Source organism: Cygnus atratus, chromosome 1 (genome assembly GCF_013377495.2).
Source record: "Cygnus atratus isolate AKBS03 ecotype Queensland, Australia chromosome 1, CAtr_DNAZoo_HiC_assembly, whole genome shotgun sequence".
NCBI classification, from domain to species: Eukaryota; Metazoa; Chordata; class Aves; order Anseriformes; family Anatidae; genus Cygnus; species Cygnus atratus.
In genome coordinates this window covers 206,384,850-206,412,608 of record NC_066362.1, presented here as the reverse complement: position 1 = coordinate 206,412,608, position 27,759 = coordinate 206,384,850, and the positions used below count along the sequence as shown (strand labels likewise).

The 27,759-nt window shown below is 50.0% G+C and overlaps 1 protein-coding gene across 2 annotated transcripts; it reads left to right on the top strand.

The window, feature by feature from the left end:
* Positions 1-2,230: 2,230 nt before the first annotated feature.
* On the top strand, positions 2,231-23,383 carry DGAT2 (diacylglycerol O-acyltransferase 2). Of its 2 annotated transcripts, XM_035560475.2 has the most exons (8): positions 2,231-2,394; positions 8,689-8,808; positions 9,550-9,657; positions 10,506-10,576; positions 16,537-16,741; positions 20,486-20,660; positions 20,988-21,190; positions 21,960-23,383. In XM_035560475.2, exons 1-8 carry the CDS (start codon positions 2,355-2,357, stop codon positions 22,112-22,114), a joined length of 1,077 nt encoding a protein of 358 aa, XP_035416368.1. In that variant the 5' UTR covers positions 2,231-2,354; the 3' UTR covers positions 22,115-23,383. The 2 variants fall into 2 exon arrangements, with proteins under 2 accessions (XP_035416368.1, XP_050564392.1); XM_050708435.1 differs by lacking the exon at positions 9,550-9,657.
* Positions 23,384-27,759: the final 4,376 nt, after the last annotated feature.

Sequence of the window (27,759 nt, the reverse complement as noted above, 5' to 3'; positions counted from 1 at the left end):
ATTTGAAAGGATGTTATTGTTTAGGAATAATCTCTGCACACATGCGGGTTAATAATATACAGGGTCGTATGCCTGCTGCGCTGAGAGAAGAATGTAAGCACCGAGCAAAACAAACTGCGGGCACTTGCAAAAACATCTTCGGAAAGAGCACTGCGGTGTGCGTCTTCCTGGTGGGAAACAGTATCTGCATGGGGAACAGAGCCAGGGTGTCTCTAATCTGTCATTCAGGTCCGCTTTCTGATTTTCCTTGAGCTGAACGGGAGAGGAAAAAATGTCACGAGGGGAGCGCTGGTGAAAGGAGAGGGACAGGGTCTGGGTGGCCGCCAGTTCCCTGCCCGGTCGCGTGAAGGCAGCCGCTGTCCTGGGGCTCGGCCATGCCTCCATGGGTCCAGGATTGATTTTTCCTTCTTCCCAAGAAATATAGTGTCATCATTTGTGCCTCCAAGTCACGTGTCCGAGCTGCTGCTCAGCCTGATGGTAGCCTTGGTGCTCCTGCACGACCCTCTGCTCCATTAAACGATGAGGTTTTTATTTATTTATTTATTTTATTAATATATATTTGTGAGTTTTACTCCCGTGTATTTGTGAGCTTTTCTCCCAGGTTGGGACCCTACTGTGGCGTACGGAGCAAGGAAATGATCAAGATTTGGAAAATTTACCCCCAAATTGTACAACAAGGTGGGTATCCAACAAGAGAAGGGTGATGGACAACCCTTAACTCTCCGGAGGTCTCAGCCCACTAACAGCAAACTAACACTTACCTATCCACTTGGCTCATGCCGTCACCACTTGGCAATGTGATTTTTTGCAGGATTTTATCCTGGTTACGGTAAGAAAAGCTCCCATGGTCTTTTCTTTGCTTGTGGGTAACCCTAAGCCAACAGAGACGTGCAGGAGATCATTCCCCTTTCACTCGGCAGTATTTTTGTCGGTGATTTCTTTCTATTTTGGGCTCCCCTTTGGAGCTCTTATCCAAGAGCTCTTGGGCAAGACCCTTTCTACAGACAGGCTCTCGTAATTTTCCATTTTCATACCGATTTCGACAGGCCATTACAACCCCTGGAAGACGTTCCTTCGCCCAATGGGGAGCAAACAAGTCCCGGGCCAGCTCAACTCCAAAAGAGGGGATTAGGAAAAGCAAACAAACAAACAACAAAAAAACATTTTTTCACCTCTGAATATGCAATTTAAGCTCTCCACAACTGAGAGTTGGCTGGAAATGTGAATTTTTATGAAACACTTGGTGGACTTGTCTCCTTGGGCCAAAAAGTGGCGGTTTTGCAGCGGCAACACCAGGAGCCACAGGTCAAAGTGCTGCCTCAGCAGGGCACAAACCCGACAAAGGCAGGCAAAAGTTGAAGCATTTTTGGGGGTGTTTAGGTGATCGTTGCTATCTGTCTGCCATGTATAGGGAGCCCACAAATGCTCATTGCTTTCAATGGGGTTTTCCTTGCAGTATCTCAAAGCGCTTCTCAGACGCAGGTTGGTTTTATTTCCTCCACATTACAAAAGATGAAATGGGGTTGAGGAAGGGCATAAGCCTGTTCCAGAAGTGTAGAACCCCCCCCCCCCTTTAACAACAGGGCCAGACATGACCCCATTATAGGGAATCTGGTTTTATTTTGTGGGATTTGGGACAGACTGACGTGGCCCCATCTGTAAAAATACATAGAAATGGCTCAGCAGGCGAGTTAAGTTAGTACCTTAATTCCTAAATAACACCTGGATGGCTATGGATGTGTAACTCAGCAGTAGATCCTTAAAATTCCCCATTAGGAGAACAAAATGAGGCTTTCGGGGTGGCTTGGGCATACCTGCAGGCTCTCACCCGATTAACGAAACCCAGAGAGCTGCCGATAAGCACATTTCTAGGATTTTCTCTTAATTTCGTGATCCTTCCAGGAACCCAGATCTCCCCAACCCCGCTGGGGACCCTAAAATCAGCACAGAGCAGGGCGGGGAGAGCACGGGAGCAAGAAATGGACCCCGAAACCCCAACGTGCACCCCGCTAACGAGAGTCTTGGGGGATTACCCCCCCTGATATGGGGTTGGTGGCTGGGAGAATGAAGCAGAGACGGTAAAAACCTTGGGGTCAGGGTGCTCCCCCCCATAGCCCAGCGGTGCCAGGGCTGCTCCGCCCCTCCCCGCCCTCTTCCTCCTCCTCCTCCTCCTCCTCCTCCTCCTCCTCCTCCTCCTCCTCCTCCTCCTCCTCCTCCTCCTGCCGGGGCTATATAGGGATGCGCTCCCGGCGCCTTCCCCACGCCCCGGCGGCACCAGGCTCCCCAAAAAATCGCTTCTAGCCCCCTCTGCCTCCATCCCATGGGCTCGGCGAGCACCTGAGCCCGGCTCCGCGATGAAGACCATCATCGCCGCCTACTCGGGGGTGCTGAGAGGTACCCGGGGGGGGGCGAAAAGGGGGTCGGGGCCGGGGCCGGGGGGATGCTGCGGGTTGCGGGGCTCGGCGATGATTTTAGGGACCCCGTCCGTCTTCTGCCTGCCTGCAGGGTTGCGTTTTTTTAAGAAGGGGGACGGGAAAAAGCGCTGTGCAATGCCTGGGGGGGCTCCCTGCGGTAGCTCCCCCCGCAGTTTTGCTTTTAAGGGACCTTAGGGAGCCGGGCTGCTTTCCTGAAACTGCTGCGAAAACCGGGGCTGCTTTATCTAAGGGACGCTGCACCCTGCAAACGTGCGGCACTTGCTTCAAAACAGGCCTTTCCTCTTTTATTTTCCTTTTTTTTTTTTTTTTTTTTTTTTTTTTCTTCTCTGGTGGTGGTGGGAAGGGAAGTGTGGCTTTATCAGCGCTGCCGGCAGAGTTGAGTGTGCAGCAATGAATTCAGCCCGGTTTTGTAACGCTGGCGCTCACATCAACAGGTTTAAATCAAAATAATAACAATAATAATTAAAAAAAAAAGTCGCTATTTGTTAGTGCTTTGCAACGAGGGGTTCAACGCTCCGTGGGAAAGTGAGGGTTTGGGTTGCAAAGCGCAGCAGAGAGGGTTTTTTTTTCTTTTTTTTTTTGCTTTTGCACCCTCGGTGACTTCCTCGGCGAGCGAGGCGAGCTGGGTGGCGCCGGCGATACCCTGCAGACACCCAACGCTTCCTGCTGCAGGCTGCAGAGGAAAGTATGGGGCAGCCCAGAGGTTTTGCAGGAGGAAACTCAACAGTCTTTAGGGTTTGCTCGTCAAGGGCTCGTAGCCCTCTTCTGATCTTCTGGAGGAGCATCAGGGCTTGCAAGCCACCAGGTTTTTTTGCAGGAGGGTTTTTGCGGAAGCTCCCCGAGCAACCCTTGTGCTGCAAAAGGCTGCAAGAGCAAACCGGTAATTCCTCCTGGGCTGCAGAAACCTGTGCGAGGCTTGTTGGTTGAGCAAAAATTCTTCGCAGGGCTGGGAGGAACCGAACCTTGGGGAATTAAGCCCTCTGCTCTTGTTTTTGCCCCGTGTCCTTCTCAGGCCTGCATGTAGGTGCCCAGCCCCGCATGTGGGTGCGGAGCTATGCCAAAAACATGGCACCCAGAGATGTTGGGGGTGCCGTCAGGCCTGACTGTAGGATCAGCCATGAGCTGATTCAGAAAAGATCTGAGTGCCTTTCCAGTACCCACCTCCGGTCCCTAAAGCAACTTAGCTCGTTTGTGCAAGGAGCAGGATGAGGCGGGTCGCCCGAATTAACAGCAAGCCAACAGTTAAACTGAGACCTAACTGCATGCCAAGCGCAGAGAATAAATCATTCAGGAGACCTATAAAATATGTAGGGCTGACCTGAGCCCTCAGCGGCCGCCCCGTTATGGGTTAAGGATGGATCTGGGACACGTGCATAATGCAAAACGGAGCGTGGTTTAGGGACAGCGATTGGCCTCATCTCTAGCTAATCCCACTTAGTGGTGGAAAGCTGCCTTAGCTCTCCTCGGGTCAGTTCCTTCGAGGTGCCTCGTGGGGGTCTGGCAGTGATATTTGTGCTTCTTTCCCTGTTTCTGTGTGTGCTGTGGGATCCTGCAGCTCTCAGACGGGCAGAGGCAGTGCAGTGCCGTGGTTTGTGCACAGGACCTCTGGCGCTGCTCGGTCATGGGTTTTTACCTCTTCCACCACCTCCAGGAGTTAGAAGAAGCCTGTCAGGCTTCTCGCCACCTCCTTGGCCATCCTTTCCAAGTCTCCTGCCTGTGCAAAGGCCTGCTGGCCTCTGTGGTATGAGCCGGAGCGAGCCACGCTGCCCTCTGCTCTCCGGCATCTGGCTTCGTCCCAATGCCCAAGCACAGGGCATCATCACCAACCTGTCCCTACCCTAATGGATTGGCAAAGTGTGACCATCGGTGACCATTCCTTTTTTTTTAAAAAAAAAAAAAAAAAAAAAAAAAACAACCCTGGGTGATGGCATCTGCTTTTAAAAAATAGTAATAAAAACCTGGGTGCTGGCATCTGCCTGTCCATCCATCCCTGCAGGGGACCTCTCTCAGACACCAGCCCCGTGTTGGGGATAGCAAGGTCCTCGGACCAGTGCCTGGGGGTTGATGGCACTTTTGAGACCCTCGGGCTGGGTAGGAGGGGGCTGTCGCCTTCTCTTGCCCTGACCCACTTCGGGCAGAGGCTGCTGAGGTGCTGCCCTACTTCTCTGGCAGGGCTGCGAGGAGGTGCTGGCTCTCAGGAGGGATGCTAGCGTGGTCAGAGCACTCGAGGTTGTCCTTAAGCATCTGTCCTTATCTCATGTCACCTCCTCTCCTTCCTGGGCACACCGATGCGATGTAGTAGCGTGTTCCCTTCCTCTGTCCTGGACAAGCCCTGCTGGATTAACCCCCACCTCAAACTCCTGCCTGCTCTGGGTCTCCTCTCCTCGTTTCCTCCCTTCACCCCCAACTGTGACTGCTCGGACCCAAAGCCAAGCTCAGGGCCACCAGAAGATATGGATTCACTGCTGGATAAGTGTCACAGCAAACTATTTTATTCCCCCTGCAGGATCCCAGCTCCTTTCTGGTGGGGCTGACATAAACGGTGCTGTCACACGTCACCGCTAGCTCTGTCGCTGAACTCCAGAGACATTTACTGCAGCTAATACAGGATTATTTAGGTGCACATATAAGTGCCGTGCAGCTGCGTACAGGACAGGATAACTGCACCCCACGCTGGCTTTCCATAGCAAAGGTTTGTGGTGGTAGATGGGGAACCAACAAGGCTGGAAGAGCAAAGATCTTGTGTCCTGCAGCTGAGTCAGCCCAGCCCTGGAGCACCTTCTGTTGCTCGAGGGGTTTTTACAGACATCATATTCGATGTGGCAGCCTGCCGCGCAGGCTCCTGCTCTTGGACAGGAGGCTGGCTCCTCTCAAGTGTCCTAGTATTGGTTTGTTTAGCTTAGTTTTGTCAGCTTCATTGCTGAAGTTGTAGCTCCAAACGTCCACTTGCACCTTATGCTCAGCCACGGTTTTCATCCAAACAAGCCGGGTGATGCAGCGTAAGTCCTGGCTGAGAGTTAACGTGCTCGTGGTCTTGTAAACGTCGTGGTTAAAAATACCCCGAGAGCTTGTTAAAAGCCAGGCTGTATCTGTAACGCTTCTGCTTCCTCTCATCTAACTCAGCCTGCTGCCCGAGTGCTGTGGGCTGGGTTTTCTGGTGCCCACGTGTCGAGTCGTGTTTATTTCCTCTTCTGGAGCCTTTAGGTCTGCCTCGGTGCCTGGATAAATGGCAGTGCTTGATCTGCAATTAGCTGTGGCGGAAGCACTCCAGATGCTGTCCCTGGCTGGGTCCTTGCTGCTGGTGTGTCCCCCCTCCTCAGCCAAACCCTTTACTGTCTCCATGAGCCCCTTAGTAGCATCTCCTGAGCGTTTCTGGAATTAAATAAACGCACTCAGCCCATCACCAGCTGGGAGATGGCTGCCTAACAGCCCTGAGCTTCTTTGGAAGGCTGCTGCCTCAGCAGCAGCGAGGTCTCCTCTGGAGAAGTCACTTTTTTTGGCCATCTCGCCACGTAGCATCCTCCTGAGCTGCCACCAAGGGAGCTCAGCATCACCCATGAGGCCAGGGATGGTGGCGTTGGGATCTCTGCTGCATAGGAACGGGTTGCCAGGGGTGTGAGCCCAAACAGCAGGCTGCCCTGTTCCGGAATGGGCAACCATCCATCAGGACAGCTGGAAAAGATACTGGGGCTTGCAGCAGAGGAAGATGGGGGGGCTGCGTTGCCCCAGGATTAAACATCTTCCCTGGGGAAAGGACTGATGCGGATGGATGCCAAAGGCTGGGGGCTGTGGTGTCCTTCTGCCTCAAGGTTCATCACGGGTATGTCTAATAGGCCTTATTAAACTTGGTTATGAAGCTAATGAGCCCCCTAATGATTAGAGAAATTGCGTCTCCTTCGCTCATTTATCCTTTGGGTCTTTGATTTGTGAACAGTGCTTTGTGAACAGTGAAGTGAACAGTCCCTTCCTGGGAAGGAAGGGGTTTCCTTCAAGAGCTGCACCCAGGTACCAGTGTGGGATTTTTCCCCTGAGTTTAGTCCCAAAGCCACACCTCTATCTTGTCAAAGCTCTTTTGCTCCACGCCAGGTCTGGAGCATCTTCTCCAGCACGCCTGCTGGCTGCTGAGGCTGGCAGAAAGGAGGTGGGGGCTGCAAACCCCACGTGTGAAGCCTCCTTATCCTTAACCAGGAATTTAGTGTTAATGTAACATGGATGCCCATGGTATCTACTGGATCTTCTGGTGTTGGGAAGCTTGACTGCTGCCGAGGATGTTTTTGCTTTCAGCAAATAGCTGCCCCAGGGCACCACTTGTCCAAGGCAGGTGCTCAGCAGCCTGCTCAGAGCTGTTGAACCTCTGCCTTCCCTCTGCAGGAGCTGAATGCTTGATGTGGTTCGAGAAATTAGACGAGAGATTGACTTCTGCTACCCAGTCTGGTCTATTTGTGGGGCTAGCGATGCCTACAATTTGTTAAGCATCTAGAAAATGCTGCAGTCCAAATTCATTTGGAGGGTTAAACAGTTGTTTTCTCCAGGGGAAGGGGATTTAGGCGATCCAGGGCTGGAGTGTTGGGTTCCTCAGTCCAAAGATGTTTCAGTACTGTAGCTGCAGGTGCTGCAAGGATCAATTACATGGAGCTGGGCTTTTATTATGGGTCACAAACCAGCTCTAAGACTTTGGGCTTATTTTGAGGATGTAGTGGTGTCACTGGCTGTATCCCTAAAAGCTTTGCTCCTGGAAACAGACTGGCCAGACCTCATTGCGTTCCCTTCTAGCTGGGAAACTCTTCACTGCGAAGAGAAAGGTACTGGTGACAGCATCCTTGACCTCACCTGGGAAATGGGTTTAGTTATTGCTAGGAAAAAAGAAAAAAGCTTTCTTGCCAGCTGTGCAATAGGAATGTATAACTGCAGAGATGCAGCTTGCTTGATACTGAGTTCAGGTGGAAATCCAGATTAAATATCACCTAGGCAGGAGTGAGCTGGCACTGAATTTAGGCTGCAGCTCCCTGTTGGTGTCCTTTAGTAGCAGAAATGCTTGGGAAGACAGCTCTCAGTCCTCAGGACCATGTGCAGGTTGAGAGGCACTGAAGAGGAGCAGCAAAAGGAGATGCAAGCCTGGGGCAGGAGATCTGCAGGTGCAGCCACGGTGCCTTAATCCTGCTGCCTACACTACCAGCAAGAGTTAGCAAAGATGGTAGAGGTGTTTTGCGTAGTTAAAGCATGCATTAGTGAAGCTTTCTTTGTAGAAGCTACCAAAGCTCTAGAGGCTCTTCTCAGCCAGATTCTTACTGCATGAGCACTTGCTGTGGTCCCCACCACTAGCAGTGGCGGCAGCAAGAGCAAGAATTGAATGCATTTAACGTAATAGCTGCTTAGCAGCACTGCAGCCCTTCTAATAACAGGGAAGAAAGGGAAATATGTAAACACGCCTCCCGACTTGCTCATAGGCCAGCAGCTGGATTTGCATTTTAGCCTGTAATTAGGGTGCTCGTAAAACACAGTAATGAAGAGAAGTGAAGGAAAACCCACTTGCAGGTGCTTCTTCCTGGAGGTTGTCTGCAAACCCTGCAGTGAGAGGTTCCTCAGACAGAAACCAGGTCTTTCAGTTCAGTTTTTGACTAGGCTTCTCCCCACTTGAACGGTTGAAAACTCTGAAAAGTGGCTTTCAATCCTCCTTCCCCCTGTACTGGTTCAGAAATATGCTGGTAGTTTGTCTTGCCCTTGGAGCTGTGGATCCCTGAGGTCTTGGGCTTCAGGAGGCTGGAGAGCAGAGCTTGCCTTGGGCACGTGCCTGATGAGGAATAGCTCAGACCACAGCCTGCGTGTGCTTGCCTGTGATTTGGGATGGCAGAGCTTTATCTTAGGATAAAACTCTTGCAGTTTTCCCTGTTACCAAACACCGCTGCCAGGAGCTGGCAGTTTGCAGCAGGGGTGTGTGCTAGGACGTGTTAGTGCCCTCCAAGCTTTCATGGCCAGGTGAGCTGGAGGCTTGCTCAGGTGGGAACTGACATTACCCATTAAATCCCTGCCAACATCCGCAAAACAGCTGCATGTTTGCAGATGGCAGCGCTTCCAAGGTGCTTAAACTCCCTGGGAAATGTCAGCCCCTGACAAGCCTTGCTCCAAAAGCAAACTGCACAGATACTGATTTTAAGTCTGATTTGAGAATATAACATTGCAATCTTTACTCACCTCTAAAAGCAGTGCCTGTGCTTGGTACACAAATGTAACTTGACTTTTATGCTTTCTCTAGGTACAGGGTCAAGCATTCTTTCTGCTCTGCAGGATTTGTTCTGGCTATCCAAATCCAAAGTAGAGAAACAACTGCAGATCATCTCCGTGCTGCAATGGGTCCTCACGTTCCTTATCATGGGTGAGTAGCACTGTGTGGCCTGAAGCAAAACCTTTTGGCTTTTAATGCAGAAAATGTTGACTTTAGCATAACTTTCAGTGGCTGAGGACAGTTTCTGGGGCACGTGGCTATCGCAGAGCACACTCGAGGTGATATTTTGGCAAGGGTGAATTTGCCTGGCTCTGGAAAAATCACAGAAGCCGTGGATGTCCTTGATGCCTACCATACAAGCAAGACTGAATTCAAGTGCGGAAACGAGTTGACTGCAGTCAGTCAAGCAAGTCTTGCCATTCCTTTCCTGTTTAGTTTGTGATAAAAGCCCAATATTTGTGGGTGGGATCTCTGGCAACCTGGTGGGATGGTTGGTGTAGAGCTGGTGTAACGAGCAGCAGGTTTGTGTAGCTGAGGAAGAAACACCCGTGGTGTATGGCCACAAAGAAATCTTAGTGCTGGTTGAGTTTTTACTCTTGCGTGGTAAAGCAGCTGGATATATGAGAAAAGAAACACTTGCAGACACCAAAAATTGGGTGTTCGTGCACATTCTTCAAAGCAGGTAGCCTTGGAGGAAGCTCTCTCAGTCCCAAATCATGATTTTTTTTTTTAGTTAAATCCGATTTGATTGAGGATTAATGACATCAGGTTGAGACTAAGACTTCATTATGGAAGGGTCAAAAGGCAAGGGGCTCTCAGTGCAAGGGTAAATGCCCTCTGCAGCCCAAAACCTGACACCACTTGGTTTTCTTCTTTCTTTGCCCTGTCCAGGTATTGCTTGCACTTTAATCCTCATGTACATACTGTGCACAGATTGCTGGGTGATCGCTGCTCTATATTTAGCCTGGCTGGTGTTTGACTGGAACACGCCAAAGAAAGGTAAATAAGACAGAATCGATCCCCGATACCTGTGTCCTCGTCTCCCTGTTTGGACAAAGCGGCGCTTCCTCGTAATGGGTGACTTCCCTCCTCGGCATCACCCGGTGGGAGCTTTACTCAGTGAAGTGTACAAACGTCAGCCCTCGGCAGGAGCAGCGACTGCAGGCTTCGTAGGCACTGCTGCTCGTGCAAGACGGTGCTCACAGCCCGTTGCTGCGATGGGTTTGAGGCTTAGGTTCTCACTATCAGGAAGATCTGTATCGAAACGAAAGATCTTGCTGCCCTCTCCAGCTCTTGCGAGGTGCAGGTAGTGGCATGGCCATTAAGATACGGCTCCCCTGCAGAGGCTGTGTTGCTGTGAATAAATCAGAAAGTTTTATTTCTATTTCCTAAAAGCCTGCAGAAACCAGCTCCGAGACCCACTGCAGCAATGGCAGGGAGCTTTGGTGATTCCTTTCACGGCCACGTTTAAGCAATGGAGATTTGTGCTAAAGACTGCTGAAATCTTCCAGCATCTCAGCCTTCCTTCCCCAAAGGGGAAATCTGAGGTTAACCTCAAGCTGTTTCTACCTTGACTTGTCTGACACCCAACTACGGCAGAATACCAAGTCTGACCCACCCCAAATTTGTCATCAGGCCTTGCTCAGCTTGTTGAAGTACCTTAAAGTCCTCAGCACTGCTGGTTTCACCTGATTTTAGTGAATGGTGTAGGTGTCTCACTCCCTTAGAGGAAAGAAGCTGTTGATTTCCCCAGGGAGGCAGCGACCTGCCTGGAGCCCTCTAGGTTTCTTGGTGGGCACCCAGGTGGAAATGGCTTTAAAAGAGTGTTGTTTTTTTTTTCTCTCCAGGTGGAAGAAGATCCCAATGGGTGAGAAACTGGGCTATATGGAGGTACTTCAGGGATTATTTTCCAATAAGGGTAAGCACCAGCTTGTCTCTGTGCAATGAGATTTTCTGGTTTAGACTCAGTTTTAACAACCTCTGTGAAGATGACTTTGGTCATTCACTATTTCTATCCATGACACTGAACTGTAAGCAGGACATGGCTTATGTAGCATTGCCATAGCACTGCTTGGAGCAGCTGTGATTGTAAAAAAAAATAAAAAAAAAAAAAAATCTGAAATACATTGGTCATGATGGTAGGATCATGATTTGCAGAAGATGCTGCTTCTGATTTTATTGCCAGACTTCTTTAGGCAATCTGACTTAAGAAAAAGGAACCTTACTGCTACCTCTAGCTTTTTTTTTTTTTTTCATGCTGCAGCAATCCTGCTTTGTGCCTAGCACTAGCTCTGGTCTCTACTTGTAAACCTAGCTCAGCTCTGGTCTGTTTTCCAGTTATTCCCACAGGACAGCAGGGTGATGGGAATAAGGCTTCCCAGGCGATAACTGGGAAGCCCATGCACCAAAAGCCTTATTTCATAGCACTCAGTGAAATTAGTTCTAAACTCTCTGGTTCGGGGTGTTGGGGTCCAGTGGTGGGGATAGCTCCAAGTCCCTGGTTTGTGCTCGTACTTTCCGTGGTAGTTCAGGCATCCTGCAGCCAGGACGGGGCTGCCACTCTGCTCTGGGGACTGCCAAATTCACCAAAGGACTTGGAAGGAACCAGAGGGCAAATTCAGCAAGGGGGGAACTTGATGCTTCTTTGGAAGGGCACACAGGTGGAAGGACTATTATATAAGGCTGTTGGCAAGTGTTTGATCAGGCCGAGCAAAAGGGAGGCACCTTGGATGGCTATTTAACGAGCCACCCTGCTCCAAGGGAGTCCACGCATGGCAGAATCCAATTCCTGCAGGAAGCCAAAGCAGCACAGCCTGGATTCCTTCTTCCCAAGTCACTTGAACTCCCAGGGGCATGACTGTGCTGCCGGCCAACGAGCCTCTTGCCACGCTCTTGCTGCTCTTAATGGGTAATTCTGGCAGGTTTAGGTGTACGTGGAAAATATTGCAGCTGCACAGGCTGCCAGGTCGGCTCCATAGCTAAAGGGGAGCAGAGCAGGCTGTGGTGTGGGAGATGAGATTTTAAGGGCTTGCCACAAGCCCTGCTGCCTTGATATTGCAGAAAACCGAAGCAGGCAAGTTTCTCCTGGAGACTTTGAGCCAAGGGGGCCACCGGTGGTGGCTGGTCCCATTGTGTGACCGTCCCTTTGCGTGGCACCCATCATCCAGCCCTGTGGCTCAGCCCCACCGTGGGTATTAAAAGCTTAGCAAACACTGGGCTGCTCAGGTATGTGAACTGTGCAGTTTTAGGTAGATAAACTGAACTTCTTTGCAGTTTTAGGTAAATCCTTGCTAGTTCGCACATTTGCAAGGTCCCCTTCTGGCTGTAATTCCCTTGTTGCTAAAGGGGTGGAGTTGTGCAAGGTTTGCAGAGCCAAATGGTAAATGGGAGCTGAAGGGCAGAACAGGAGGGATGGCAGCTTCTATTTGGGCTTGTGAAAGGCCTGGGAATTCCTTGGATAAACTATTTATCTGTCTTCATTAAGTGGGAGATTGGTGTAGAGACAAACATTGTTTGAATCTTCTTCTGGCTGCAAAATTCACCCTGGCTGGATCCTCAGCTGCCTGTAAGGGCTCAGCAGGGCTTGGTTTCTCTCTCTGGCTGGCTTGCTGAGGTCTGCAGTGCCACACATCCACTGAGCACCACGGGGGCCAGTCACATCAGTGCCTAGAACAATTTTGCCAGCAGCTCTCATAATGTTCAGCTTGCATTTTGCAACCTCTGCGTGCAGAGCTGTGCGCAGGTACCACCTGCAGATTTAACCCATAGTCCAAAAAAACAAATAGGAGGTAGCTTCGTAGATCATTTCCCAAATCATTAAAGCCACCTCCCATTTCTGCAGCACCAAAAATGTGGGTGTGGAGGCCAAAAGTCTGCTGTCCTCGGAGGCTGCAGGTCTGGGAGCTGAGGTTTCCTCATGCCAAGCTGCTGTGAGCTCAAGCTGGAGGACCAGGCAGGATCTGGCCGGGCTGAAATGTAACTGGCATCCACCTGACAAAGCTGTGTGTCGTAACTTGGGGCTAGACCTGCTGCAACCCTCCGCGGGCTTGCTTTACAGGAGTAGCTGCAGGAGAAGCAGGCTCTGCTCTGGTGTGCTTGTTTATGATGACTTGACTCGGTTTTACACTTCACTGAGCAGCATCTGCCTCCTGAAACACCAGGGCTATCGTACCCGGAGGTACCCAGGTCGTGTTTTGTAATACCAAGTGGATCTGGGAACCAGCCTGAGTTTGCAGGAGCTCGTCCACGCTTGCTGGGGCTTCGTGCGGCTGCTCCGGCGGTGATGAGCTATTTTAGGGCACCAGGAGCTTAAGTTTGTCTGCTGCTTAGTGGCTGGCCTTGCAGATAGTGCTTTAAGCGCTAAGCGGCGCGCAAAGTAGCTGAGGAAGCTGCCAGGGAGCTAAATCCTGCTGCTGAACGACCAGGTGGGACCCGAGCTCTTGCAGACGTGGGCATGGTGCTGTGCCTGACTCGACCCTGCAGAGGCAGGCGAGGTCCCAGCAGCTTCCCTAGCCATCTTCCACCACTCAAAGGTCTTGTTTAGGCAAAAAGGAGCCCTCCCCCGTGCGTGTAGGAGCTGCCGCTGTTTATCTCCGGGGCAAATAACACTTCAGATAGCGATGACTGCAGACCTTTGGCTCTTGGTGATGTCAGGCATTGAGTGTTCGCCAGATGCGTGTGGTGAGACCTTCTCCATCTCCTGCTCAGTTGGAGGTTTTGCTTCCTGTGGGGGTTGTAGTGCGTCGGTGATACCCAGAGCCTGGAGGGGTCTCCAGCTGCTGGTTTGCATCGCTGGGAAGGGGAGAGCAGCTTCTTCCACCATGCAGCTGGGTGGGGTGCAGCTAGCTGCAGTCCTTCCATCGTTTTGCAAGTTTAGTTGTGGATCCTGAAGGAGGAGCTGTAAATTCCTGCTTTTTGCATGCTTCAGTGGCTGCTGTGGCTGGATGTGAACACTCACCTAAACAACTCGCTTTCATTCTGCTTTTTGCTGGCTCCATCTCTGCAGCCCCCTTTCTCCACGCTTGCATGCATTATTTACTCCTCCTGTTCCTGTAGATACAACTGGCAGTGCTGTTCTTCGGGTCCGTTTGGCACTCAAATATTTAACTCTGGTTGGTTTGTTTACCCCGATTACACGGCTTTATAGCTCCTGCAGGCAGGCTTAGATCTGTTTGAAGAAATTTGCCTGTGCTAATGGTCGAGCAGATGGATGGACCTTTGCTCCCACCGTGGTGTGCTCAGTCTCAGGCTGGGTTTCCAGCAGCTGGGATGGGTGTGTTGGTGCAGTGGGAAGTGATCAGCCTCCTAAGGAAAGCTTCGTTTGTGCTCAAGGCCAGGAATAAGTGCTTATAGCCCTTAAATTCCTGTTTCTAGACCAAGTTTAGGGAGCCATCAAGGCTCTGCCTTTGCTGGCACCTCAGCCCTGGGCTGAGTTTATGCAGCAGCAGCTCTAAGCAACACTTGCAGGTGCTGCACGGGCAAAAGTGGCTGGTGCCTGTGGTGTGGGGCTGTCCTGGCTTGAACTAGCAGGAGGAGGATGTTCTCCATTATATAGATCAGCCATGAAATGTGCTCACCTTCTGCTGGCCCATTTCTCATGGGGCATCCCAGGCAGGAGGGCAGCGGCAAGTGTGCGGGACAAGCTGCTGGGGAAAAACATCAATGTGAAAGGCAGAATGACTTTGAGCCTGTAAATCCCTGCTGGGAGCCTCGGGAAAGGCCTTCAGAGAGTGAGAACCTTTCTGAAAAGGCTTCCACCTCTGGGGGAAAAATCAGGCACGGCATTGCTCGCACCAAGCAATGTGCAGGCAGCGTGCTCCCGAGCACCAAGCGTATCCTTGCCAAGAGAAGCACAACTCCACGCCTCTGTAACGGGAGATGTTGGCAGACAGGCAGACAGACTGACTGGTCTGGCCAGGCTCATGCAAGGAAGGAGCTCCACGTGGGAGCCGGGTGTCCTTGCACGTGGCTGAGGGGCTGGCAGCAGCAGGACAGCACGCGTGGTGTGCCTACTGCTCCGGAGGGACAAGGACAGCCCCTCTGCTCCAGGCACCTTCCTCTGAGAGCAGCGATACTCGGTGCAGAGGGAGGATGAGGTCTTGGGTCTCTCCTACAGCTGAGCAAGACGTGACGGATGGAGGGGTTACTTGTTGTGCCATTGCTTCCTTTCCCTCCACTCTTCCAGGGAGAGAGGTTTCCAGTCTGTGGTCTTGGAGCCCGATTTGTCCAAGGTGATCAAAGCAGAGGGACAGTCCTTGCACCCAGGGGATGAAAAGCGAAGTCACCTTCTAATTAAGCAAAAAGGGAGAGGGATAAAGGTGTGACATAAGCCATGAGGCTCTACGGAGCTGCTGCAACCCCAAACGTCTGCAGACACTTCCCAGAGCCCTATGTGACCCCAAATCAAGAGGAAGGTGTGCAGGGGTAGGACACCCAGCTTGGCTAACCTGCTGCAGCTGCTGTCTTAAACCCTGCAAATGCTGCAGAGAGCAGCAGGAGCGTGGGGAGAGGAGGAGGGAATGGCATTTCTGGGCACTCGCTCAGCATGTCGCAACTGGGCTTCAGCTCCCCGTAGCATGATTCAACAAAACCGGCTTGCATGCTGCTGCTGCCAAAGTACTTCTTGGCCACAGCGGCGGGGTACGTAACGCGCGGCTTTCCGCAGCGTCACACCAGGTTTTTTCCTACAGGGGCTGACACAAAGCGCGACCTTTGCATGTACAATCAGGGGCTGCAGAGATGGTCAGAGCGTCGTGCTGAAGGGCAGCTGGGGCTTGTAGGTGCTGCCCCGGTCTGAGAGCTGCTGGGGTGCAGCAGCCAGCAAAAAATGTTATTATTGCAACTGGAAAAACAAGTAATTTTGATTTAAAATCCCTACTCCTGTATTAGCAGAGGAAACAAGGCTTGCATCTGGTTTTTCTCTGGGCTTTAGGGTACAGAGTGATGGAGCAGTCCTTTAATTTGCTCACTTGCCCTGCTTGCATACAGCCAGGGAAAGATGCTCTGATGCATGGGACACTGTTACTTATAGGGGGAGGGAAATTCTCTGGCCCTAATGGAACCAGGGCATGGGTTGTGCTGTGCATGGTTAAGGAAATTTCAGTGTTCAGTGTGTCCGTGGTGTGGAGACAGAAGGGAATATTAGGTTAGGAACATTGCACAACCCCAAATAGCATGGTCACTGCCGCTGGAGCGCATCCTGCAGAAACCTGAGCGCTGCTGTGGATGGCTCGAGGTGTTTTGTTGGCTCTTTTGGTGTGTAGATCAGTGTGAAATCTCTTGAAAGGAGAACAGTTTCCAACGGTAAGCCTCCCCTCCATGCCTTTTTCCATCTTGGAGGGTGGCCAGAAGGCATGTTAAGCGGTTAGGTCTCTTTTCAGATATTAAGCAAACTTGCTCGTGCTATGGGACACTAATTATTTTTGTCCCTTTTCACTGGGGTGTGAGCCACTAACGTGCCGAGACGGGGTTTGGAAGGAGGCGTAGCCGTGGCTAACAGGACCATGAAGAACTGGGTTGGCTTGGACAAGAGGCTTACAAGAATACCTTTGGGAAGAGTGGAGAAACAAAGGGCACAGCCTACTGCAACCAGCCTTTGTTCCTGCTTGGCTGCCTGTCCTCTTAGTGACTAAGATCAGTCTGCTTATTCTGATTGCTCAGTTTTAGGAGCCAAAGTCTAACCTGCAGCCCTTAATGCAGCCACTGAAATCCAGGAGAGCTGATATCCTCAGCCCTTGGGCTGTTCTCGGTGGGAAGGGGGACAAAAGTGATGGACTTGTACTGGGGACTTCTTGATTTATTTATTTTTTCAATTATTTTCCTTTTTTTATTATTACATTACATCTGCCTTCATGTGAGCTCACTCCGTTTCTTTCCTAGCTGGTTAAAACCCACAATCTGCTGACCACCAGGAATTACATTTTTGGGTACCATCCACATGGCATCATGGGCTTGGGTGCCTTCTGCAACTTCAGCACAGAGGCCACGGGCGTCAGCCAGAAATTCCCCGGGATCCGACCGTACCTTGCTACCCTGGCTGGGAACTTCAGGATGCCCATTTTGAGGGACTACTTAATGTCTGGAGGTAAGTGTAGGAGCTCTTTGCTTCTCCAAACCATGCCTTTGCCCCTCTTTCACGCAGATCTAGTGGAGGTGACACTGCCCATTGCAGGGGGTTGGAGCTAGATGATCTTTAATCAAAAGCATTCTATGATTCAAGTGAAAAAATGTGGGAGAAACCTGTACAACCCCTTCTCCCTGATAGCATCACACAAACATCACCTCCATAGATGTCAGACGGAAGCTGTGAATAAATGCTCAGGCTGCAAGGGCTGCTGCTTCTCTGCATTCAACCTTAGTTCAAAGACCTTCTGGTCCAAGGGCATACTAAAGATATCTGGTACTTGTCTACATCTTTCACAGCCACAACTATGTAAAACAAGTCATCCTAGTTGGTAGTAGGAGGTATTGGTAGATGAAGTTGCGCTATGTGAAAATACCAAGAATTCCCTAGTCTTTGAAACATGAGCTCCTGGGTCTCATGGCACAAGGCGGCATGCAGCCAAGCTTCATGGTGGTGGTAGATGCCCTCTTCATCCAATTGGTTTTAGATGCCTGCCAGAATTACAGAATTTGGGTGCTCAGAAGAGCCCTTTTCCTGGGAATATTCCTGTGGATGGTCCACAGAGAATAGGCAGTGATATAAACTGCCGAATGACATTTTTAGGTGTTGTTGGGTTTTGTTTTGTTATTTTTTTAATGGACTCCACTATTTTAATGATGGAGCATTCATAGGTTATGACTGGGCAGAGGAAGCAGCACTGATAACCTCCAGAAACAGCTTTTGTGTGGCCTGAACTTCCCTTTTGGACCAAGGGTGCTCAAGAGTTAGGAAGAGATGAGGAAGTAAGGTTTGAAAGACCATGACATGAGCAATGAAGTAACCTTTTTGCTGCTCCTGGAGCAATCAATATATAATCAATACCATTTACCATCAATAAATGTACTTAAAACAGGTGTCAGCCTTCTGGCTGGATCTTAACTTGTGGCTGGGAAAAGTGAGGAAGTAGCAGCATTCGGCTCGTCTAGGTTTGACGGTTTCTAGATTACTGCCTTAATTAAGTGAGGGAGAGGAAGACTACTTAGACGTGGTGTAGAAAAGGTGCATGCCCCTCCTCAGAAAAGGCAGTATCTGAAGCAAGCTGGTTGCTGTCTGCCTGCATTAGATGGAAATATTTTGGGAATTCTGCAGGACAGCAGTGCACGAGAAGCTGGGATCTGCTTTCCAGACTATTGCACAGCTGTAAACTTCATTTGTCTGTGCAGCATCAGCCATTCTGCTTAAAAAAGACCCTTTCAAGCTGCGCAAGGTGACAGAGGTGACAAGAAGAAATCTCCTGCCCATCCAGAGCCACATCCTAGAGCAGAAAGGGTTTCTTTTCTGGGGTAGCCAAGCCAGTACAGTTAAATCAGTGGGAAATCCTGCTCCCTTTGTACTTACTGGATTTAAGGAAGACTGTAGGTGTGATCTCTTGGACAAAATTATCTTTCTGAAAGCCATTATTTGTCTTTACTCTTCCTATACTGAATCTTGAGGGTGTCATTGTAAAGTCTTGGAAACTGTTGCTTGCAAAGTACTGATAGTTCTCTGAATCCTTTGTTTTGTGGACAAACCACTTTGAGTGAAATCCTGGCAAATATTACTGTACCAATACACAACCTTAGCCATTTTGCAACCACTGTTGCATATTACAGTGTTACAGTGGAGATTAAAGCTATAGCAAGCCTCCTCTGAGGCACAAGGAGATGGCCAGAAAATCCTATATACTGTATAAATGTGCTAAAGAGCACAAGTCTGCATTCGCCACTTGTCTGCATGTCTCGTCACATTTCCTGGAGGAAGGATTTCCATGCTCAGTGCTGTGAGCAGCAGTAATCTCCTGCTGACAAGTGTGAGAGGGCTGAACATAAATCGGTGCTGCTGATAGCCAGGGCCGTGTCGTCAGTGAGCCTTGGTGGGCAGGGCAGAAGTACCAAGGCTCTCACAGAGTCATTAAGGTTGGAAAAGCCCTCCAAGATCACCTGGTCCAACCACCCCCCTACCACCAATGTCACCCACTAAACCATGTCCCCAAGCACCACGTCCAACCTTGCCTTGAACACCCCCAGGGACAGGGACTCCACCACCTCCCTGGGCAACCCGTCCCAATGCCTGACCGCTCTTGCTGAGAAGAAATGTCTCCTCATTTCCAGCCTGAACCTCCCCTGGCACAACCTGAGGCCATTCCCTCTGGTCCTATCAGTGGTTACCTGTGAGCAGAGGCCGACCCCCAGCTCCCCACCCCTTCCTTTCAGGCAGTTGCAGAGAGCAATAAGGTCTGCCCTGAGCCTCCTCTTCTCCAGCCCAAACCCCCCCAGGTCCCTCAGCCGCTCCTCACAGAACTTGTGTCCCAGGCCCTTCCCCAGCTTCGGAGCCCTTCTCTGGACACGCTCCAGGGCCTCGATGCCCTTCTGGTAGTGAGGGCCCCAAAACTGAACACAGCACATCCTACTGGCTGGCCAGCACAGCTGAGTCTTTCAGAGAAACATGGTCGGGGACAGCTGTAGCTGTGCTGAATGAAGTTGGATGGGTTTTTCCATCTTCAAATCCAGCCATCTGGAGAAAGGTCTACTCCCCTGTGGCCTGGAGTTGGGGTGAGGTGGTGACCTTGGTGTCCTGTGTTTAAAGATACGCACAAAGGCTTGCAGGCCTGCCCTGGGTAATTCCAGGGGACCCATTCATTACTTCAGTTCTTGGTTCAAGTGACTACCATGAGACGTGCAGAATCAGCTTCTAAAATTAAATGGCATGTACTACTGCCCTTCGTGGTGCAATGACCTTAAGTACTCGGCGCAGCTCGGACAAGTTGTGTGGATGGGCATGTAAACGATGGCATCTCGTTTTTCCTTGGCTTATGCTAGCCAAAAATGTGAGGCATGAGCAAGCTCAGACAGTAACTGTAGGGTAAAACCATGACTTTGAGGGGTAGAAGATCGCACTTCTTAATATTTTTAGAGCAATAGAGTAGAAGTCAAAGGGTCCCTTTTTCATCTAGCTGAATGGGATCGCTGGAGTGAGGCCTGGTGCTTCAGCTTTGCAGAGCACTTCCTGCCCTGAAGTGCTGTGGGTGGTAGTACAGCCCTGCCCCTGCCAGCACACAGTTGAGGAAAGGACCTTCCCAGGCACTCATCCCAGAATATGGACTTACCTGAGAACCTTGCCCTTCTCATGCAAGGGCTTGAGATGTTATTTGGGAAATTTGAATTATTTTTCAAATTAATCGACACTAGATGTCTCTTTGTTTTCTTTGTATCACTAAAGCATCCTCACAGGCTGACTTATTCCACTACTTGCTTTTACTGAGAAACTGGTCAGATTCAGACTTGTATCCGTCAAAATCACAGCTGCTTTGCTTCCACCCTAAGGATAAACCAGCTCCAGTTTGCACGGAAGGAGGAAGTCTTAAATAACTGCCTTGTGCATCGCTGAGCGCAGAAGGAAATCCTTGCTGAAATCTTGCATTTAAAGGCAAATTTTTGAGAGCTGGTGGTGATGGAGTTTGTCTATGACGAAATCTAGTGCTGTCCAGTCCTATTAAATGCTTGCGTAGTCAAGGAACAGGCTGCCTGATAAGACACCCAGCCCTTTTCCATGACCACAGGGAAATTTGGCAACTCAACTAGAAGCAGAAAGTCCTTGCCTTGATTGCAAGGGTGGCTGGTGTCTTCGGGATCATCCAGGCCGTTCCTGATCTTGCAGCTGGTTCTTACATCTCCCCCTACTCCACAGGTATATGTCCCGTGAACCGTGACAGCATAGACTACATCTTATCCAAGAACGGCAGCGGCAATGCCATCATCATCGTGGTGGGGGGAGCGGCGGAGTCCCTGAACTGCACCCCGGGGAAGAACTCCGTGACGCTGAAAAACCGGAAAGGATTTGTGAAACTGGCTCTACGGCATGGGTAAGAGGCAACCTTGACGCTCGAGCAGTACTGTTAGCATACAAAAAGTGGTCTCATCCCCTAAGGAAAATGATGTCTTGGATGGATACTTTCTGCAGTCTTGCTGTGTTGCACAGCTCCATGCCCAAAGCCTCAAACACATGAACCTGTCCCATCTTCTGCCAAGTCTAGCAGACTTGCCATGTCTGTGCTTTGTGCTGCAAATAAAGCTCTGGCCAATAAAATCTGTGAGTGTGCAGCCTTAAAGAGTGCACAGCAACATGTGGTGCTGCAGTACTGACCACAGTCCAGGGGCACGGGGGTTCTAACACCTCTCCATCCTTCCAGTGCGGACCTGGTTCCTGTCTACTCCTTCGGAGAGAATGAAGTGTACAAGCAAGTGATCTTCGAGGAGGGTTCCTGGGGAAGATGGGTTCAGAAGAAGTTTCAGAAGCACATTGGCTTTGCTCCGTGCATCTTTCATGGCCGTGGCCTCTTCTCCTCCAACACGTGGGGCTTGTTACCGTACTCCAAGCCCATCACCACTGTCGGTAAGGTTTTGGGGTGAGCATGTGTGCCTCCCTAGGTAGCAGCATACTTGAATCTGTGCCATATCCCCACTCTAGCTTGGTCTTGGGGCTGTTGCAAAACTCCATTTATAAAACTCCGTTTTCCCTTCTTTATGAAACCTCCCAGCTCAAGCTGAGAAGGAGCCACAACAGCTTCCAGAGGCTGCAAGACTCCCATCATACTCTCCCAGGCAATTGAGCAAGTGAGCTTATTTTGGACAAAATGCTGTGGCTGTTACCTTCTCTGGTCTTGGACAGCCAAAATCAGAAGCAGCCCTACTGCTGGCAACGTGATGCTGTCTGATAGCTGAGCCTTAATGCAAACCCTAACGTGTGCCTCTTGAGTCTTCCATTCCAAAGAAACAAGGGTTTTAGGGCAATAAGTGTTTCTTTGCTATTGTGTATAGGGAAAGTATGAGAACGGCAGCTTTTAGCCTTGGTTCCTGTTAATTGTGGGGGGATTTATCACTAGGCTGCAGGCAGCAAGTGGGAATTCCCCACCATTTTGCACACAAGCCCTGCTGCTCTTTGTGTAGCTAAAATGGGAAACTTGAAATTAGATCCTAGTGGTGGGATGGTTTTGCTTCAGAGCCTAGCAAAATTGGGGAGGTAAACATCTACCACGATGGCAAGCTGTGCTATGCCAGGGTGGATGTGCTGAGCTAATGCATCTGTAGCCCTAGAGGACAAATCTCCAGGGCATACAGGAGCATTTAACCTAACCTGTGGGTCTTTCCTTTTTTTTTATCAGTTGGCGAGCCCATCACCATCCCCAAAATTGATAATCCATCCCAGAAGGAAGTGGACTTCTACCACAGCATGTACGTGGACTCCCTGATCAAACTCTTTGACAAGTATAAGAGCAAATTTGGTCTGCCAGAGACTGACATCTTGGAAGTCAACTGAAGGGACTGGCTCAGCAGCAGTACCTCCTTCTCTCAGATTCAGCCCATCTTCTCCAGGAGTCCAAACTGTCATCATGCATTTGATGAAAGCATGTGTGGGTGTATGTGTCTTCTTAAAGAAAGTGTTTAAAGTATTGCTAGACCACTTGCAAAAATAATTATTTTTTTTTAAAAAAAGTATTTACTTAAGATAAATCCCATTACAAACATCTTTCTGTCTGAAAGAGCACAACTCCCCATTGCTGTGAGGATTTGGATGGGGGAAATGATTGCCTTTGTAATCTGCTCTATAATGCTGTTGGATTGCCAGTGGTGGATTAGAAGCATTCCTACATCTACTGCGTAAGCTATTTTGGGATGGCAGCATCCAGCTGGTTCTCAACCAGAAAGTAGCAGGCTGATTTGACCAGGAGAGCAGTATTGCAGGCACGTTGCACAAGAGCTGTGCTGAGACATGCTTTACCTAGCACAAGGGCTTCTCTGCTTTGGAAAAGCCCCTTCTGAAAGCACCAGCAGGCTGCCAAAACCCAGGCAGGGCACCTACCCTGTGTGGTGCAGGGAACCAAAGGATGTGTGAGTCTAGAAGACCTCGATCCATACAGCGTACCGGATACTTTGGTGGCTGTAACTTCACTTCTTGTGTCTGGAAAGTCACTTTAGAAGCAGGTCTGTCCCAGGTGCTACTTGCACAGTGGTAGCAGGAAAGACAGGACTCCTTCATAGCCACGAAGCTCCGAGGACAAGTTCTAGGAGCAGTGGGATGGTGCAATGGTGTGGCCCCAGTGTTGCAGACCCTTAGGGTAAGCCAGTAGGGGTAAATGCAGCGGGACTGTTCGTGTTTTGGATCCCAAAAAAAAAGCATTTGGGGAAAGCTTAGGAGTAACTTCTGCCCAAAGATGGCTTTTAAATATTCTGTCCAGTGAATGTGAAGGAGTAGCCTTCTCACGCATAGGATCTGGTGAGCGACTTTTAAAAGTGTTTATAAAATGTTTACGTGGCTGCTAACAGTGCTTGTAGTGAGATTTCTTCAGAGTACAGTGTGTTTGTGTAAACCTGAAACATTGCACTACTTGCATGTCTGACCTGCCTTTGCAAACGTTCGGTGAGTGTATTTTGAGCTCTAAAATGTGCCTTTCTTCCATGCAAGAGGACGGTACTTCACATTCCTGGAATCTTGCCTCTGACGACAAACGTCCATCTGTCATATTTGATAGACTGTTGTATTACAGAGTACCGATTTTTGTACAAATTTCTAGAAATAAAACTTGAGCAAAAACAGTGGGCTGCTTTGGTCTCTTCCATGTTGTGGTATGTGGCTGGGTTCGTGTTACACCAATTATTTGTGTAATTGCAGCTGTGCCTGGGCTTTCATGGGGAGAAAAGGGGTTGGTCTGTCCAAAAGGAGACCCGTGCTTACCTGCATGATTCCTACATGATATACTCATGAGATTAAGAAAATCTTTGTGGTTTAAGGGGTGTGGGTGTGTAAGGAGCTACAGTTGACTACTTCTGTCTCTGGACCTTGTTTGCTGAGCAGACAAAATTCATGCCTTATTGCTCCTTCCAGCGAGGGCCTTTGCTGCTGCTGCCTAGCGAAGGAAGAGCAGGATTGCATCCTCCCAGCTCCTGTCTGAGCCCCCAGCCTCCCTCCACGGGAAGTGCAAACACTCCAGAAATAGTATGCATTGCTGGAAAGTTCATGTGGGCTCTTTTAGTAACAAGTGAGGGCTTAACCTGTTGTCTGTCGGGCTGGGGGGGAGGGGTCTGTGAGCCTGTTATTTGCACGGGCTTAAACTTGCTATGGTGACACTGCCGCTTTTCACAGTGGAAAAAATTAATTTTTTGCCTTTTTTCAGGCTTGGCCATAGGCTTTGAAAGCCTCCTGGTCTAGAAGATAAACCTGGCTGCTTCCTAGTAAATCTGGTCCTGGTTTCTGCTAGCAGATATTAACGCTGGGTTGCTGTGACTTGGCTAGAATGGTGCAGGGAGGAGAGCCGTGAAACTGGGAGCAGAGCCCTGGGATGCTCTGCTCCGAGCCCTCTGCGTGACCTGGGGGAGGACAGCTCTCTCGGAGCTTTCTCAAAGCTGCGTGCTCGCTTATCAAGTTTTATATCAAAGCACAGCTGCTGCTTGCAAATTCTCTAAAGCAGAGGAGGGAGGGAGCTGCTCCAAACAAGGACCCACTCCTGCGCAGGGCTGTGCTAACGAATCTCCTGTAATTGTCCCTTCTGCAAGGTGGGGCCAGCTCTGCCCAAAACTGGCTGTGCTTGAAGGGGACACCAAGTCCTATAAATTAAGGTCGAACGTGAAACTTCTCCTGAATGTTGTTATTTTCTAGCTGCTTACCACCCGTTTGTAGGAGGATTCTTTCCTTTGATCTCATCTTGTGCCCAAGGTCCGTGCTGGGCTCATGTTTCAAGCACTGTTCTGAGCTGATCTCATGAGCAAATGACTCCCTCTGAGCTGTTGTTTTCTTCTGCAGTCAGTTTTCCCTTCTCCAGTGGATAAGAGCCTTATCCAAAGTTCACCTGGCCTGTGGTGTTTTTAGGGATTTTAACTGATTTAGGAAAAGACTATAGGCACCTATACAGGCACCTATATCTCCTGCTTCCTCCCTAGCCAACATAACATGGGCACTTCTTGGGGAGGGGGTGCCTTGGGTGTACACAGCACCAGGACAAGAGAGATGAAAATGTAAAATAACCTAAGCATTAACAGAAATTAAAGGTGCGACCTCTGACTCGATGGTGGCATGCCACGGGTTGCTGGAAGGATGGAGATGGTATCAGAAGCACTGTGCTCTTATTGCCTTCTTGTCCAGGCACCTTCTGTTGGCCATAACAAGGGGTGGGATTCTGCTTCTGCTAGAGCACATAAAGCTGTTCTTAGTACTTCTTTTTCTTTTTCTTTTTTTTTTTTTTTTTTGAGAAATGGGCATCTTTGCTTTCTGGCGGACCTGTCTTGCCTTTAGCTAAGCAACTTCCTTTCCTCTGCTGTTGTTTAGCTTGGTGTTAAAGTGCATTTGCACTTCTCTGGTGCTTTTAGACCTCCCTGCAAGAGTCCTGCTGCCCCTGTCCCCTCCCTCAGGGCCTTCTGGCTTCAGTCTTTCTGCCTCTTTCTTCACCCCTTACCAAGGATGCTCTTCCCTTCTGCCTGGGGCTGGGCTCACAAATTTGCCTGTTCAAAGGGGAAGGAAAGCAGCTGGGGGCCTTTCAATCTGTTTTTGTCCCTGTTTGTGCCTCCTTACCGGCTCAAAGAAGGGGGATTTTCACTACCACCTCTTCTTCCTTGTGCTTTTAAGTAGCTTATGTCCTTTGCCTCAAATCAGAGCCCTCACTCAAGCAAACAGAGCTGGAGAAAAAGGCTAGGTGGCTAATTATATGGAAAAAAGCATGGGAATAGGATGCAAGCCACCCACAATGATTCCTGCCTCAACTGCCAGCCATAGGGGATCCTGAGCACGTTACATAGGATTATTTAGCTGCTTTTTCCCCAGCCGCAAAGCAGGGAGGTGATATTTTTTATGGCACTAGCATGCCAGCAGGAAAAATGGTGGGATGTCGCAACTTGGTTTGAGACTCTCATTAACTCAGGCAGGATAAACAAAAGTGTCATTTGCAGGGCATGGCCGTTTGGGTTTAAGGATCTTTTTTATTAGGTCTGGAAACAGAGCAGGGACTAAGGAAAGGGGTGGGAAAAAAAAAAAAAAAAAAAAAAAAAAGAAAAAAGAGAGGACATGCTGCCCTCCAGAGGTGCCTGTCAGTAACTCCACGATAAGAAAAAAGCATTTTGGGGAAATGCCAGGTAGTAATGCCGAGAAACCACGAAGCCAGCCTGGAATGGCTTTGTATTAGGCGGAGGCACAGAGGAGGAATGGATGCATTACCGTCTGGATAAATACTTTGTCAGTTTAGCCCAAGCAGCAGCGCCACACAGAATAACAAATGAATCTCTACAGTGCGAATCCTTCTGAGCTTCACGTAGTAAAATGATCCTCGGGAAAATGGTGCTAGTTGGCAACAGCTCAGTTAAATGAGGTTTTTCCCTTTCAGGAAGAATCCTGGTATCATGAAAATAGGCAAATTTCTGCCAGGGGTTCATGAGACCACCTTTTGCAGCTGAAAGGGCAGGAAACGAATAGGCCGATGCAGAGATTGCTCTGCTTTGTGGTTTTCTTTTCTCCTTCTGCCTTGGGAACATAGGGATGAGGATGTTTTAACAGGCTGTAAAAGGCTTTAAAAGAAGCCTGGTGGGGATCTGAACTCTGTGCATGGTCTGATCATTGACTGAGCCTCTTTTTTTTCCTAGATCTGATCCACTCATGCTGGCTGATGAGAGATAGGGAGTTTTTCCTGGCTTTGCTCCATGACTTCTGCTGTGCCTTGAACCAGGTTACAGTGCAGCCTGGCCCTCCCGTCTTGTTTGACCCAACTAATTATTAGCCTCTGTGCCAAGATCTCATATCTGGAGAGGTGTGGATTTGACAGATGGGCCTCTCGGTGGGTAAGGAATTGGCTGGGTGGTCGCACTCAGAGAGTTGTGGTCAACGGCTCCATGTCCAGGTGAAGATCAGTAACGGGGGGGCAGGAAAGCTGGGGAGGGACTCTTGGTCAGGGCTGGGGGGACAGGACGAGGGGCACCGACTGGAGCCTGGCAGGGGGGAGGCTTCGGGGAGGCGTTGGGAAGAAATTCTTCCCTCTGAGGGCGCTGAGGCCCTGGCCCAGGCTGCCCAGAGGAGCTGGGGGTGCCCCAGCCCTGGCAGTGCCCAAGGCCAGGCTGGGTGGGGCTGGGGGCAGCCTGGGCTGGGGGCAGGGGGCCCTGACCATGGCAGGGGATGGAATTAGATGGGCTTTAGGGCCCATGATTTCATTTGTGTGCTATCCCCAAAGCATTCTTGTTACATTACTGCCGTTAAAGATAACAAAAAAAGTTTTTACAAATACATCAACACAAAAAGGAGGACTAAGGAGAATCTCCATCCTTTACTGGATGCGGGGGGAAACTTAGTTACAAAAGATGAGGAAAAGGCTGAGGTACTCAATGCCTTCTTTGCCTCAGTCTTTAGTGGCAAGACCAGTTGTTCTCTGGATACCTGGTACCCTGAGCTGGTGGAAGGGGATGGGGAGCAGGATGTGGCCCTCACTATCCACGAGGAAATGGTTGGCGACCTGCTACAGCACTTGGATGTACGCAAGTCGATGGGGCCGGATGGGATCCACCCGAGGGTACTGAGAGAACTGGCGGAGGAGCTGGCCAAGCCGCTTTCCATCATTTATTGGCAGTCCTGGCTATCAGGAGAGGTCCCAGTCGACTGGTGGCTAGCAAATGTGATGCCCATCTACAAGAAGTGCCGGAGGGTAGACCCAGGGAACTATAGGTCTGTTAGTTTGACCTCAGTGCCAGGGAAGCTCATGGAGCAGATTATCTTGAGTGTCGTCACGAGGCACTTGAAGGGCAACCAGGCGATCAGGCCCAGTCAGCATGGGTTTATGAAAGGTAGGTCCTGCTTGACGAACCTGATCTCCTTCTATGACCAAGTGACGCGCCTGGTGGATGAGGGGAAGGCTGTGGATGTGATCTACCTTGACTTCAGTAAGGCTTTTGACACTGTTTCCCACAACATTCTGCTCAAGAAACTGGCTGCTT

Coding starts and splice junctions, on each gene's coding strand:
- DGAT2 (XM_035560475.2), top strand. CDS start 2,355: ATGAAGACCATCATCGCCGCCTACTCGGGGGTGCTGAGAG. Junction 2,395..8,688: donor CTACTCGGGGGTGCTGAGAG/GTACCCGGGGGG, acceptor TGCTTTCTCTAG/GTACAGGGTCAAGCATTCTT. Junction 21,191..21,959: donor CAAGCCCATCACCACTGTCG/GTAAGGTTTTGG, acceptor TTTTTTTATCAG/TTGGCGAGCCCATCACCATC.